Here is a 15,687-nt window from a genome sequence, read left to right on the forward strand (position 1 = left end):
ATTTTGTTTGTAATGTAATGAATTCTCCACTCTATTTCTATTTCCTTTTTGTCTAGCAGAGTTTAAAAGCCAACTCTGGTTTCATCACTGGGTAACGCGTTTGAACTGGGAACCTGTTATCGAAGGGCCACTAAGGTATGGATTTTTAAGTTCTTCTTTGTTGGTGGGAAAGGGGAGGGGGAGATCACAAAAGGATGTGGTGCTCGTGTGCTGACAGAATCAGGTTCCCAAAAATACCTAGTATATACCTAGGAGTTGCCCTGAAAGACAATGCAGCTAATCTATTCTTTATGTTCTGTAAATCTTCTACTTAAAAACTCAAAATACTAACAGCCAGTTTTATTTTCATTATTTCAATATGGTCATAGCTATGCTATATCAGATACTGCTAAGTCTCAATCATACAATAAATGGTCATCAACTTTTAAAAGTACAGATTTTCCACTTCTGTTTCTCCTTCACTGACTGGAATGTTCAATGAACGTACAACGTTCAGACAGAATACCCCACATAACGTACTGAACATAAAAGAAAAACATATGACAAATATATTTTATCTCTTTATTTTTTTCCAGAATATTTTAATATTGAAGCCCATGTTGTTATTTTCAGGGGACCAGGAAGAGGAAAAGGGGAGGGAGAAGAGAGAAAATATGGAGACAACTCAATTTATTTAATGTATGGTTTTGTGAGTGGTCATTTTTGTAGGCAACAAATGTTTTTTGTTTTTGTTTTTTTTTAAATAAAAAATGAAGAGCACCATTAAAGAAAGCATGATCCCTGATTTCTAAAGAAAACACTGTCTTTAAAAAAAAATTGTTAAAATGCTTCTTGCCCTCAGTCACATTTAGTCAGGTAACAAAGCAAGCATAACAGTATTAAATTGTAGCAACCCCACTGAAATCAACTACTCCCCCTTCCGAGGATTCAGAGAACCATTTCTGAGCTTTTCCTGTGGGAATAATGTTTTCTTTGGTAGAGGATTGAAGGACGGTTTTTACTTCTCCATATGTTAATGAAAAAAAAAAAATCTATGCATGTTAGGGATTTCCCCCTTAAATCTGTATTTCTCATGCCTGTTAAGTATGGGTTGATTTCACATTGTTGTTACACTCCAGGAGTAATACTGCCCTAAAAAGGCATTGAATGGCTAATGTCAAACAGATGTAAACATTAAAAATACTGACAAATAAAACAAAATAAAAAACACAAAAAACCCTGTACTGAAATTGTGAATTGAGTTAGGTTTCTGTAAAGCAGAAGAAATATTTTACAGCAGTACAAGAGAATTATGGCAACAAAGTAAAGCACTTTTCTTGTAACATTCATGAACATTACAAATACGACAAAGTTATTCTACAGACTAAATTATTCTGTAACTATCAAATATAGTACAAAGCGAAATATTATGTGCTATAAAAGAAGCAGCTCCTTTAAATTAGACTAAAAATGTTGGTTTTACAGTGACAAAAGCATGATTACTGAAGACAACAGGATTTTTAGATTCAGAAACATTTAGCTACACAGGTCCATGATTATCCACACTGAATATTATTTACTTCCCCCCAAAGTTCTACAGAAACACAGATAAAAAACCGCTGTGCTGCTGTCACAAAACTGTAGAAAGTCATTCAGTGTTTAAAGCAGGGCCGTTCACATGTGTCAGCTAAGATGATCCCTTTAGATGACATTTTTGAGCTTTTGAGTGTTCATCCTGGTACTTCACCACACCTTGGTAAAACTGCTAAACCAGAGGCTACAATAACTATTCTGAAATTGTGCGTGTGTTTGTAAGGGGAAGGGAGGTGCAGCATAAGATAATTTTACTTCAGAAACTGCATTACAAAGCACCATATGCACCAGTTTATAAACTGTGCAAGGAATTCCAGGACCCTGAAAAAATCTGAACATTCTGTAGTTTACCCTAACAACACAGAACCCTCATCAAGAAAAGGGACATAATTCTGCTTTATGGCTCTACCTTATTTTTAAGTTAATTAATTTCACGTGCTAAATCTCAGCAGGTAAACAGAATGCTGAAATGAAGTGCCCAGTTCACCAATTTTTTTACATTATTTCAACTAACGGAATTTCTGACCGGAAAATTAGTTCTGCACAGGAACAGAAACATACACACTACAAATGCCCTAATGTTAATTACACACCTCAAAAATACGCAGATTAAAAAAAAAGGAAGGAAGGAGCACAAGAGTCTTTCTTCCTCTCTCCCAAAAGTGCTGCAACTAGGGAAAAAACTTCAGATATTTTCCAAAAATGCATGTGTGTAAATTATTCCTGCAGGAAGGATGGATGGACTGACACACGCAAACACATAGAGGTGTCTTCTTAAGTAATGCTTCTTCTCACCACTTTTCAGTGCATAAATCTTAAGTGTTCAACAGTGCAAACCGCACGATCACTAACAAACCAGAGTGACATGGGGATTGAAATCTGGACAAAATTAGACAAAAACAGAAGCAATCCAAAATTCAGTTCTAATCTTAGGAGGGTAAAATTTTCAAGAGCATCTGCATGATTTAGGAACATAAGTCCCATTTTCAAATTAAAAGTCAATGAGACTCAGGCTCCTAAATCATTTAGCTGCATTTGTAATTTTACACCATGGCTATAAATCACTGACACCACTCACAAGATGTTTCTAAATAGTGGGTCAAATTCATTCCTAAAGCCACTCCACCGATGTCCAATAGAAGTCAATGCGATGGCACCATGAAGGGGTTTGGCCAACTGTGTTATATTATTTAGCATCATTTTGCCCAAATCAGTTTTATATAACATTTTATCGTATGTCAAATATGCAAACTACAACCACAGTACAAAGATGCCATCGACATGAATTAATATTATATCATATTATTCACTCCCTTACCAGTCATTCAAAACAAAACATTTCTGGATGCTGCATTTTCTTTCAATACCATGTCAGTCACGGGTAGAATACATTTCCAGTTGCAAGTAAAAACAGATAATGATACGTGCTGTGGACAAGGGATTCTGAGCCAGATGTAAAAAGATTCCCAGCTCTCAGAGGGTTCATATAAACACAGGTTATCATGATTTTAAGAACTGGCCAATCTGTTTATTTAAGGGAATAAATTCTACCTCTACCATATGTAAATACAATAGGATATAAGTCCAATACAGAAGGCTCCTTAAATATGGTTTGGTATGCATGACTACAATATACTCATGTTTATCCATGTGACCATCATAGCTCCCATTTGGGTAGCTATCAGCACACCACTGGAAATTACTTTTCAACTGTTTATTTTTGGTTTGTTTTTCATTCCACAGAAAGATTTGAAAAATTGGAAAATCTGTGTGATTTTCACCTTTCAAAAAGGAGTGCTTTTGTATACAGAAAATATATTACTGTATCAGCAACAATATTGTTAATGGAATCATCAATAGCTTTGGATCACATGGTGTCAAAAATTAATACTTAGATGTCACTACTACAGTAAACAGAACTCTAGTTGCACCACAGAACTTCTTATGGCAGGAATGTACTTCCTACAATGTTCCAATGAATTTTTAAAGACAATCAAAAGGAACAGTATATTTTATGTTTGTAAAAATGGTCCCAAAAGAAAATAAATGTGATTTGCATATATGGCAGAACCTCACTAATATGCACTGATGCCAGGGAGATCGATTACAAATTAAATAATTATAAATTAGTAAGCAAGAAAATATCATAAATAAACAAGTATAATGGATCATATAGTGTATTTTTCACTTGACAGTTTTATCGTTCGTGTTAATACTTCAGGATATACCAGTAAATGTGTAGTGTTATATGTTTTGTATAAATACTAAAATCTGAGTAATACGAGACCTCAAATCACTGCTATTACATGTTTCACTGAGAACTAGGGATAGAATGTCCGTTTTTTGTGCAGATGGTAAGGTGTATGTATTAGTGAGGTTCTACTGCAATGGTAAAAATTACGGTGTTCTCTATGCTCATATTTGTTTGGGTGGTCACAATCGTATGTCAGCATATGGGGTACTCGTACTGCACATTTTGTGTTCTTGAATCTGGAGTAAAAAAAAAAAAAAAAATAGCAGAATTTTTTCCTGTCCCCAACAGCTGCATGTGCTTTATCCCTTTATAATATTTTCCTTTTAGGTGGACAGGGCCCCAAAATTACTGCTGTTGTCCTCTAATGTTATGGTGACTAATGCATCTGGAATGCAGCTGTAGTCCTCAACATAAATACAGTACTGGATAAATACTGAAGATTATTTAAAAGATGCAGTATCCCTTTAAAAAAAACCCCCACCTCTTTACTCCCAACTCTCCAAATTATACTGTAAGTGGTCTGAAAACTTTAATAAAAAAAGGTAGTGTTAAGTCATTTTTGAAAATAAGTTTTTTTAAAAGTCAAAACTCAAACATATGTAAATAGATAGTAAATCATATAGGAGGGAAAATAACTGATTTTCTACTATTCAGCTCAACACACAATTATAATCTGTCCTCAAATCATTAATTATACCTTAGGATCAACCTTAGGCCATGGAAATGCTATTGAAATCCAAAACCTGTTTGTTACCTAGACTGACCCATATATGTGTTTGGGATTGATAGCTCAATAGGTGTACAGGGAAGGTTTGGGGAGAGAGGGGAAAAGAGAGCTCTCTAAGAGAAGTCGTTACTTCCTCTACACTCCATTAAAGCCAAGAAGGTTCTAGACATGGTCCAGCTAATCAAACCACATTTACAAATCTAATTCTCAGGGAATCAACAAAAACAGCTGATAATTAAAACCTTACCTCCATAATGCTTTGTGTAGGAGTGAGCAAACTCCTGTAATCAAATCTGTCTAAAGTCTCTCTCTCTTTTGCTAGGTTGACCGTCTATAAGTTAGTCATGGATGGTAAAGGTGGGTTCAAGAAAGCAATCATCATTAGAAAAACTGTAAGTCAATTTAGTAGCTCTGATGGTGATTTGTAACAGAACACCAAGCTACTTTACCCAAAGCAGTCTTTACTCAATTTGTTAGTCATCTTGTTATCTCTGTACTTGCAGTACCCCAGCAATTAGAAATCATGAGAATACAACTAACCTGTTATTCTTAACCTAGAGGGTCTGCTATCATAATATATAAGTGGGGAAAGAGTGTGCTGCACTTTGTGCAAATAAATAGAAGCTAGGAATGACATTTTAATACCTTTTCTTTTAGACAGCAAGGAAGCTTATAGAAGCTTAATAACAAGTATTTTTTTTTTTAAAAGAAATTCTAATGGTTTCTTCTTCTTTCCAGGGAATGTCATGCAAGCAGAAATAACTAAATTCTGAAACAAAGCATCACCAGAAAAAAAAAAAAAAGGCCTAAAATGTTTCAATTTCTCCACTTCTTTGTTCTGCTCTCCCATGCTGAGAAGGGATACTGCATCTTTGACTCAGTTTCTACCGTACAACCAAACAAGCTACACACAGTTTTGAAGGGCCTATGCAGTCATCATGGCAGAAGGCTCCACAGCCTTTGCACACTATCATGGCTTTCAGCCTGCAAGAGCATTTCAGTTCCAGTTCATCTGCATTGCTGCTGTCAGCAAATTTCTGAACCGGAATCGGAACGTTCTGATTAGACAGACCTGTAGCAGCGTTTGAGCCACTTCCCAAAATTCCAATAGATTTTTCAATCGCAGATGCTGCCCTTTTGAAGCTTGTGCTACCAAAGTGTATAGCTGGATAATTTCCACAGAGCTGCTGCTGCTGCTGCTGCTGCGGGTGCTGTGTTTGTATTTTCTGAGTCGTTAATTGGGTAAAAGGCTTCTGTGGCTCAGAAAGTAAATAGGAAGAGAAATCTGCATTTTTTAATGCAAATGTTTTTAACTGTTCTTTTACTTCCTTCTGATCGTAGGAAGCTTGTTTTAGGCCCAGTTCGCAGCTGCTGCTTAAACCTTCCTCAAAAGAAATAGGTTCAGATTTTATATTGCTACAGATGCTTGCTGGCTGAGGCCAACTAAGCCTTTTAGTGGTTTCCATAGTAACTGTCAGTTGCTTTTGATCAGATGGGACTTCTGTGTTTGGAATAGGGGGAGGAGGAGGAGGGTGCACTAACGCTTTATTCTGGAGAGTTTGTGAGGCACTAGCAATGTCATCACCTTCCTTAATTTGAACATGAGGGGAAAAAACACTTCCTAGCCTCAGCTGGTGAGCTGCTGCAGAAATATTGACCTCTCCCAAACCCTTCTGTTCCAGGTGCCTACTGAAAGCAAATGCATTGCAGCCAGATGGCACTTTTGAACTAGTTTGCAACAAAGCTGCCGTAGGAATGGGGCCTCTTGCAGCCATGGACATTTGGTAAAAATGCTGTCTCTGTGAGGTACTAGCTTCTGCATGAAAACTGCCATTTTTGTCAATGTGAAATAAGTTCTGCTGGAAACTGCACGAAGGCAGTGGCCTCTTCTGCTGCTTGATCTCTGGACTGTGAGCAATTCTGTTCTGAACAGCATGTTTGCTCAGCCACTCTTGTTTAAATGGCTGACCATGCCCTAGTTGATTCGTATTGGAACCGATTACACAAGGAGCCACTTTAACATCTGTGTCCACTGATAGCTTTCCAAGCTCACATTTCATTTGAGTGTGCTCCCCCACAGTCCTGGCCATCCGCTTCTTTGGATGGTTGTCACGCTTTCTGATTTGCAGTGGGGCTAGGCCGCCTGCTGTAAATCCTTTACCATCTGGATTGGGTGAGCTGGAAGGATTTTCAACCAGACTTCTCTCAGATGCTGATGTTTTACACACTGAGGTAGTTTGCAAAGGCAAGGGGAGCCTGTTAATCTCTAGTTTGGCTCCGGATCTGGGCTGTGGCAGCACCTTTTCCAAAGGCAGGTTGCCTTGCAGTAACTGTGTCACTAGAGGATTGTTGGCCTCAACTGATGACAAACGACAGCTAGAGCTTCCAGCACTTGTAACTCTTTTTAGGGTTTCTGTTGTCAATGACAAAGAGTCCTCCATAGTGTCTGTAACAGATGTCTTGGAGGTCTGTGTCAGCTGTGCACTCGGGGCTATTTCTGCAGTCTGGCGAGGCATTTCAGATCCTGTAAAATCTTCAGTGTCCATCCTAAAGCATTTGTCAGATTCGGTAGTTTCTGATTTAACAGGAACAGTGATGCTAGTCATAAGACTCCTTGACTGCAACTCTGACATCTGCGTGTAACTTGAAGGCTCAGTTTTGACATTTTTTAAACAGTTTTGCTCTGTATATTCTTTATGCTTATTTGGGTTAAGATGGCTGACCACTGGCTGGTCTGTGTGCATTGCCTCTTCATCATGCCAGCATATTCTGTTATTAGTGTTAAACTGATTGACACAGGCAGCATCTGCTTCACTTTTAAAGGCTGAAGGACCTCGTAACTGCTCTACAAAACCTTGACTGGGGGCAACAACCTCAATTAATTTATCTTGAGGAGTAAGAGGCACTTCTTGAAGACTTGTACAAGCTGTCTGCAAGGTTTTTCCCTCTTGTTTTGCTGTAACAGTTATGAAGCTGGAACTGTGCTCAAGGCTTTCATTACTGACTATTTCAGGCCTGCTTATTACAGACACCTGAGGACATGCTATATTTTGTAAGGCAGTTTCTGCCCTCACAAGTCTGCTCTGCAGATCTATGCTGTTTTCTGCATTTTCAATGGAAGCAGCCAGCGACAAACTGGAATTTAATGTAGTAGTGTGGTCAACAATGACTTTACAAGGTATAGACCTGTTCACGGCTGTTTGTGTAAAGCTCACTGGCTGAGATTTACTGGACAGATCTGTTCGGTTTCGTGGTCCAGAACTTTTTTCCAAGTTGTCAGCACTTAATTTAGCAGTGTTGTCGTAAGAACTTACTGTCACCATATTACCAGTAAACATTGAAATTGGTGGCCTTGCAACAGAATCTACTACTGTAGCCGCATCACTGCAGCTTAAAGCTGCTCTAACAGTAGTGTTAATGGATACAGTACTTTGCTCACTGCATCCAGTTATGGCTATCTTATCAGAAGAAAATCTAGTAGTAGTCCCCACTGGGGGAATCAGTACAGAACTACCTGGGAGATGATTTGGCAAATTACTTGCAATGGACGAAGTTGGCACAGTGGTATATTGACTGGAGACTGCATTATTTGCGCTGCTACTTGATACTGGCAACCTTTTCTCATCAATTGAATTTGATAAGACTGTACTGTCTATTGAGGCTGGAACAATAGTGTTATCAATACATTTTGGTACAATGGCAATGCATGGAGTATCGACCCCTTGGGTGGATTTCAGCATGTTTACATTACAAGCCGAAATTGTTGTGTTTGTACTGTCAACAGACATTAAAACAGAAGATTTATCAATAGAACTTGCAAAGGGAAGTTCTTGAATTGCTCCCGACATAGCAGTGCTGCAAACAGACACAGGGACTGAATTTTTACTATAAAGCACTGGCACATTGTTATTTTCAGTGGAGGTAGATGAGATAATTTTCTCACACAATTGTGGCATAGGTATGTTTTCATCAGAACTGTGAACGGATATGTCCGTAGCAGTTTCTGGCAATGCAGCTGTGTTAAGTGACTGCTGCAGTAAAGTGTTAGTCTCACGGAGGTGAGTAGACTTGTTACTAGGAGACCTGCAGTTAGGATTAACTATAATGACACCAGTAGAAACTTCAATCTTTGTGTCAGGTGTCGTCGAGGTGTCTATGGACGAAGGACCTTCCTTTGAACTGAGCTGTGACTTTGCTTCTTTACTGGTCTGAAGTAAGTGGGCTCTGGCTTGATGCTTAGCAAATAGTTTGGCCTTTGTTTGCTCCTTGATGTGTGCCAGTGTTCTTGTCTTCCCACCTTCACAGGGACTCCCCATTGCTCCAGAGACTATGCTTGCAGCTGCTGCCACAGCAGCTGCAGCTGCAGCCTCTCTCTGGGCTCTAGCTTGCTGAGCTCTTGCCTTGATATCTGCAAGAGTTCTAGCCCCAGTGTTCCTCCCGCTGCTGACTGATGTACTTGGGGAAACCCTAGGTTCTGGTTTTGAAACAGGCTGACTCTTGATAATAAAAGGTGGCCCAATTTTTGAAAGTTGAATCTAAAACGAAGAAGAAAACAAAACAATGTTAATAGGATATCATACATATTAAATTTCTCTGCTATCTTCTAAACGGTTCAGAGCATGATAGCAAATTAGAGGTCACACTAGATGAATCAGAATTACCATGTAGTGTATTTACACAGAAAAATGCTAAAAGTTAACAATATGTTCATTTTACTACTTTGTCATTCTCCAACAGAAGTAATGAGTACTTGAATTTGCCTCCATAGACCTACCTTTTTGTTGAGAAGGAAAGTTGATTGAATGTGATAAAATACAATGGTTATCTGATATAATTCATCACATCTTCCTAATCTCCACTGTATCTAGTTGGAGATCAACCTGTCAGGTGCAATGGGACTGGAAAAGGGCTTCCTAGTTAACATCTACTGCAAATGTTTGAAAAATAATCATAGTGGTTTTGCTCCTCATTCCAAGGCATTCAGGCCTCTGTAACCACTTAATCTTTCCCTCGTTACACCAAATATTTATTGTAATATCAAATGCAACTAAAAAACCTTTCCTCCAGCTAGGAGGAGTCTGAAATTCCTCTGAGTCTGTAATTCATACCATACCAAGGATCAATCCCTGACTGAGACTTAAAAGGGGTGAATCACAAAAATGTTTTTTTCCGTCCCTAGCACCCTAATTTTAGGGCACCCACTGTAGTATCTTTCTGGTGCATCACCTGCTCACTACTGTGTATCGAGAACTAAGACCCCAATCCTGCAAATATTTATACAGTGTTTAATGTATATACATGAATGATCTCACTGAAATCAATGGGATGGCTCATATTATACGTAAAGATAAGCACGTGCACGGGTGTTTGCAGGATTGGGGTGTAAGAGACATGAGGTCACATCCAAAACAAGCTCCAACAACAATCAGTGGAATTCACTTCTATTAAACACATCAAGCCAGGCAGAATAGTATTTTAACCTCTTAAAATGGACACATTTTTCAGCTGTCCAGGTTAGTGGAGCCTCAGTGATCAGTGAGGTGACTTTCTTTTGGAGAGTAGTAGAGAGATGAGCTATGTAACATTTACAGGAAAAATAGCCATGTGATAAATGTGAGTTAAGGGAAGTCAAAGCTACAAAAGAGCCCTTATGATTTGGGACATTGGCAGGGTCATTTTTACAAGGAAAGGTAGCCGTTATCAATGGCACCACCTTACAAAGCTAAATACTGATTAAATAAAGATATGATTAACATATGATTTTCCAAAATAAATTTTAGAAATGCCTGCTGCTGTTTCAGTATCTTCCTTCAATGTCTCTGGGGCTCTCTATTGGTAGGAGCTGCCATTTTCCCAGCAGGGGACCAATCTGATGATGCAGTGTGGGATTGAAAGAATCTGGTTTTCTATTAGGAAGCAGTGTAACTCAAAGTTCCAGTCCTGTAGTAATATGCATTTTATATATCTCCACAGTTCAGCATAGACAGTGTCAGCATAACTTTCCCCACACAGCTCTGCCAATGGGCCTCAACCCTGACCTTGAGGGAGAGAGCAAGTCATTCTACATGCCAATTCAATTCTTGGCCTGTCTGCCGACTCTGCCAATTAGTACTAGTTATGGTGGTGGTTTTGTAATGTGGAAACTTCTCATCTGGGAAATGGAATGAGATCAAACTAATTTCACATATACCAATGAATACCCAGCAGATAGTGACCAAAAATCAACACTACTGATTTCATCTGGGTTTGAACTAGCAACCTACAGACAAAAGGTTTCATCATCTAGAACTAATCTCTTAAATAATTCTGTTCCTCCTCTAATTTTTAAAAAAAATCAGTTACTTGAATAGTTGAGTTAATAACACTTACATTAACACATTTCTTCAAGTACACTGCTACTTCGAAACACTTTGCTTTCCAGCTCAAAAGCAGATTTTTTTCAATCCTACTTCGCAACATCAAGATTGATAAAATGGTAACTATTGTCTGATTGTTAATTTTTTAAATTATAATTATGAAACCTTTTTCTCCCTGATCTACTTTTCTTTGTAATTAGATAGTGATTAGAATTCCATATATGAGGCTGGAGTCTTTCAAAAAAGACATGAGTACCACTAAAGTTAGAGTGGGCTAGCTTCCAACTGTATTCTTGCTCACCAATTACTGTTAGCTGCTCCATGCTGTAGTACTAGTGATTGAAACATTTACTGTATTTGCCCTCCTGGACAGATTAGAATGTTCAATTACTATAGCAGTTACAAATAAATCGAAAAAAGGGACAGCTCTGAATAATTGGGAACTCACACTGCACAGCCAGTAGTTAAGTAGACTGGGCCTAACTTTTGGCCAACATCATCATGTACAAAACTAAGATGGACAAGACATCACGAAACAGACTAAATAAATCTATTGTCCTCACATGTTAAAAAGAACTTTCCAAACTGAGCTAACTTTTTAAAAAAAGACAAATGTGTTCAAAGCAATTTATCTAGCCAGTAATTTGCTGCCAGTAAAGATATTTGCATTCTCATAATGTGTCATTCTCATAATGCATAAAGTCATAATGTGACTTTCTCCCTCACAGCTAAGGTTCTGCCTCCTAACTGTACAGGGAAATCTTGTACTTAAGCCATCATGTGTACCAGTCTTGCAAAGAGATCTGCAAGCACAGGCTGTTACTCCATATAGAGCCTCTCTGGCTTCAATCTGGGTCCCGTTGCAGAACTGAGGAATTGACCAGTTGTAACAAAAATGACTCTGATGTAACAAAGAAAAACAGACAGAGAGCAAGCCCTTGCTTAATCTTGAATACTGTAGACTGGGGAATTAGCAAATATACTAAGAAACAATGGAAAAGTCCATGGATTTATTTTTAAGTCATATATATTTGGATTGTTTGCCCTCACATGAAAGTACTTTTGCAACAAAAGTGAGGTAATTCAAACTGTGCAACACAGAAAGAGAGGTATTGGAAATTGCTTATCTTTCTCTCCCTATACCAAATATTTAAGAGTAACAAACAAATCCAGAGGCAATCAGCAGATAATTAATCTTTAGCCTTCTGACTCAGTAGGCTTTTACTACCACTCTACCTTGAGGGGTGGGACTCGGGGCTCTTCTCTGGGTGGCTGCTCTTTCTCAGATGGACTCATCAACGGAGCGTTACGATTAGACTGATCGTCTTCTATTCTAGCTCTCTTCTCTTTACAGATTCCAAAACTGTGCTGCTCTGCAGTCTTCCTCTTCGGGATCTCTGCATCTCTATTTTCAATTCTTACTTCAGATGATTTTGTGGGTTCTAATAACTTAGACGAATGGGAACTCTCCAGCCGGATCTGTACACTGCTTTGTTGTTTGTGTGACTTACTTCTGCACACTTCTGAGAATGAAGTCTTTTCTAGAGATGAGGTATATACTTTATCATGTGGTTTAACTGGAAGGAGTTCGGTGCTTTTGCCCACCGTCCCTTCTGATACGACAGCAATCTCTAATGATGAGAGCACACCTTTCTTTTCCGCTCTTTGCTGAACATGATGATTTTTAATTTTGATCACTTCTGGAGAAGAAAGTTCTGAAATGGAAGCAATGTAAGATTTCTCAATTTCAGTATGTGATCTGCACGATTGATGAGTAAGATTTTTGCTTTGGGGCTCTTCCAATATTGAACTTTCAGGTATATTCGATAGCGGACCCATTTTCATAGTTTCAGTTGTACTCTGAATCAGTTTTTCTTGCACAATAAGATTTTCCTCTTGAGATGCCTTAGGAATGGTTGAAGTTTCTTCTTTTAAAGGGGAGAGGGATTCTTCAGATAAACATGGTGATTTCCTTTGTTGCAGAATAAGTCTTTCACTCTGTGGGGAATTAGAAATTGGAGAGGTTTCCGACAGAAAAGGTAAACTGGTTGCCATAGATGTTTCAGAAGCTAGAAGTACAGAAGACACAGAAGAGGTTTCTGAGGTTAATGGTAAATCAGACATTGGAGAGGTTTCTGATGTTAAAGGTAAATTAGAAGCTGGTGATGCCTCTGATGTCAAAGGTAAGTTTGATGTCAGAGATACTTCTGAGGTTACAGGTGAAGTGGACACTGGAGATATTTCTGACATTAAAGGTGTGTGCAGGCTTTCTTCAATGGTCTTTTGCTGACTATCAGGTTCAATATTTTCACTGCTGGCTGCCTCAGATGAACAAGCTGTTTCATGAGATGCTGGAGTACAGGGTTCCTCTGAAGTGGACTGTGTGTCACCTCCTGGAGAGGCAATACCGATACAAGGTCCCTCTGGGCTTTCAGAGGAAAAGGAAGTTTCAGAAATACAAGCATTTTCAGATAACTGTTCATCAGGGTCACTCTGTAGCTCCATATCAACAGCAATGCCTCCATCAGTGAACAATGAGCCTTCTAGAGCAGAGTTTTGTGTTTCTGGAGCACTTAGCTCTTTTGTAGACTCAGAATCCCTCTCTGCTGTATCACTGACAGAGTTTGTTGATGAAGCAGATTGTGCAGGTGATAAGCAATCCTCCAGCTGATCAATCACAACTGACATGTCTTCCTGAGGACATTCTGATTTCAACTCCACTTTAATTTCAATGTGAGACAAAGTATCAATTACATCATTCATCACAACACAGGATGCTGAGTTGTCTGCAAGTGGCACTGCTTCTACTTCTTCATTAGTACCAGCTGGGCTTACTGGCTCCTCAGCAAACTCATTTTCTGTTTTATGGTTCTCCTCTTGGCATTCACAGATACTTGTCTCAACCTCCTCAGCAATCTCTTCCTGAATTACAGATTCGTCAGGTACCAATATATCCTCTGAATCTGATTCCACCATTAGATCCTTGACTGGAACCTGTTCCACATTACGAAGAGACTGACAGAAATCTCTTTCAGGAAGGGGTGGAATTTTCATGCTTTTCTCTTCATGGTCCTCAAGAGTTGTTTGTTTAGAAGGACCAGGTATACCAGAAGATCCACACAGCAAACTACTCTCATCTTCATCACTGTTCTGTCCTGAAGTGAGCTTCATAGATTCTTCTATTGACATTCCCAACCTAAAATACAAACCACTTAAGTTAAAATGTCATGTAATCACAGACAGAAGTAAACAATGACTTGGATTTTTGTCCTATGCTTTTACTGAATACATGCCTTTAAAAGGGCATTGTCATATAAAAAATAATGGAGTAGATTCAACAGAGTGATGCAATTTACACTAGCTGAGGATTTGGCCTTATATATTTAGGAAAACAAATTTCCTTACCTGTATTACTTATATTACCTTTGATTAGTAAAACTTCAGGAATTTTAAAAATGCAATTTACTTATTATTTAACCATTTGGCATTTCATTCAAATTGCACATAAAATGGAAACCATTTAGTTTCACTTTTATTTATACTCCATTTCCCTTTCTGATTTTCATATTCCAGCACAATGCTGCTATAGTGGCACTACAAGTATTGCAGGAGAATTGTTTAAATCCAGTGAAAACAGTTTTGGTTTGAAATTTAAAAACAGTTCAGAAAAAATATTTCTATTAATATCACTTTTGCCTAAATTAACAGGAAAAGCTGCACTTCAGAAACTCATTCTTGCCTCAAGCTGATTAACTGTTTCTTTTCTATTTAGAAACTTCTAATCATTTCATTTTTTTTGCAATGAAGATTAAAAGAATCCCATTTCATCTTCATTTATTTTCCAATCAAGAGTCTACTACACAAAGTAAGAAAAGATCAGTGGCAAGCTCCTGTTTTTGATTCCATTCTATTTGAGATGCATATAAAGCAGCATTATTTTAAGATAATAAACTTTCAGTTTTTTAATATTTATGTCTATGCATACACAACTCCTCAGATTTCTCTATAATAAAAAAACCTTTAACATTCTTAAATAAAAAATAAATGAGGCATTTATATGCAAAAAGTCAGTGTGGGCCCTTGGTTACACTTCCATTTTAGGATGTTTTCTTAATCCCTTTCTTACCTAAACTATTATATATTAATTTACATATAATTCTATTGCTTCAGACAAATAAAACTAAAACACAGCTAAGAGTTGCAGATATTGGTAAAAAAATTATAAAAGTCATTGGTTTAGGCTGAAAAATGACAACTGAATTTAGAAACAAGAGATGCTGAGAGAAAATATAAAGAGAGCATGATCCTGCACCCTCATTTCTGAACAAAGATAATGGGGCTGGAGAATACTCAGCACCTTTTGGAGCAGGCCATGGGTGACCATACCAGCAGCAATGTGACACTCCAGAGCGCTGGAGAATACACAAATGCTAGGCTGTCGTGGTAAGAGGGGTATAATGGTCTTCAGAATCACATGCCAATAACAGAAGATTGATCCTCATCCTCCATTTAATAAGACAACGTAACTGAATAAACAAGTGAGTGATGTGCAAGAACGAAGGATATCAGGAAATTAAGCAAACAATGGTTTTGAATAATTTGCAGAGGGTGACAGGAAATAGGAAGGTTTCAGAGTAACAGCCGTGTTAGTCTGTATTTGCAAAAAGAAAAGGAGTACTTGTGGCACCTTAGAGACCAACCAATTCTGTAACAGCTCCAAGTATGGAATAATCATGGAATGAATCAACATTTTTAGTAGCACACTTTAGGAATTCTGA

The 15,687-nt window shown here is 38.1% G+C and overlaps 1 protein-coding gene across 2 annotated transcripts in view; it reads right to left on the bottom strand.

The window, feature by feature from the left end:
* Positions 1–1,034: 1,034 nt before the first annotated feature.
* The window catches only part of ASXL3 (ASXL transcriptional regulator 3), a 154,588-nt gene continuing 139,935 nt past the window's right edge, over positions 1,035–15,687 (bottom strand). For both annotated transcript variants that reach the window (XM_084618716.1, XM_084618715.1), the window contains 2 exons: positions 12,146–14,105; positions 1,035–9,088 (listed from right to left, as the gene is read on the bottom strand). In XM_084618716.1, the coding sequence (XP_084474842.1) occupies positions 5,438–9,088; positions 12,146–14,105 (5,611 nt within the window). In that variant the 3' untranslated portion in view covers positions 1,035–5,437. The remainder of the gene's footprint in view (positions 9,089–12,145; positions 14,106–15,687) is intronic.

This window comes from Lepidochelys olivacea (assembly GCF_965140295.1).
Source record: "Lepidochelys olivacea isolate rLepOli2 genome assembly, chromosome: 2".
Lineage (NCBI taxonomy): Eukaryota > Metazoa > Chordata > Testudines > Cheloniidae > Lepidochelys > Lepidochelys olivacea.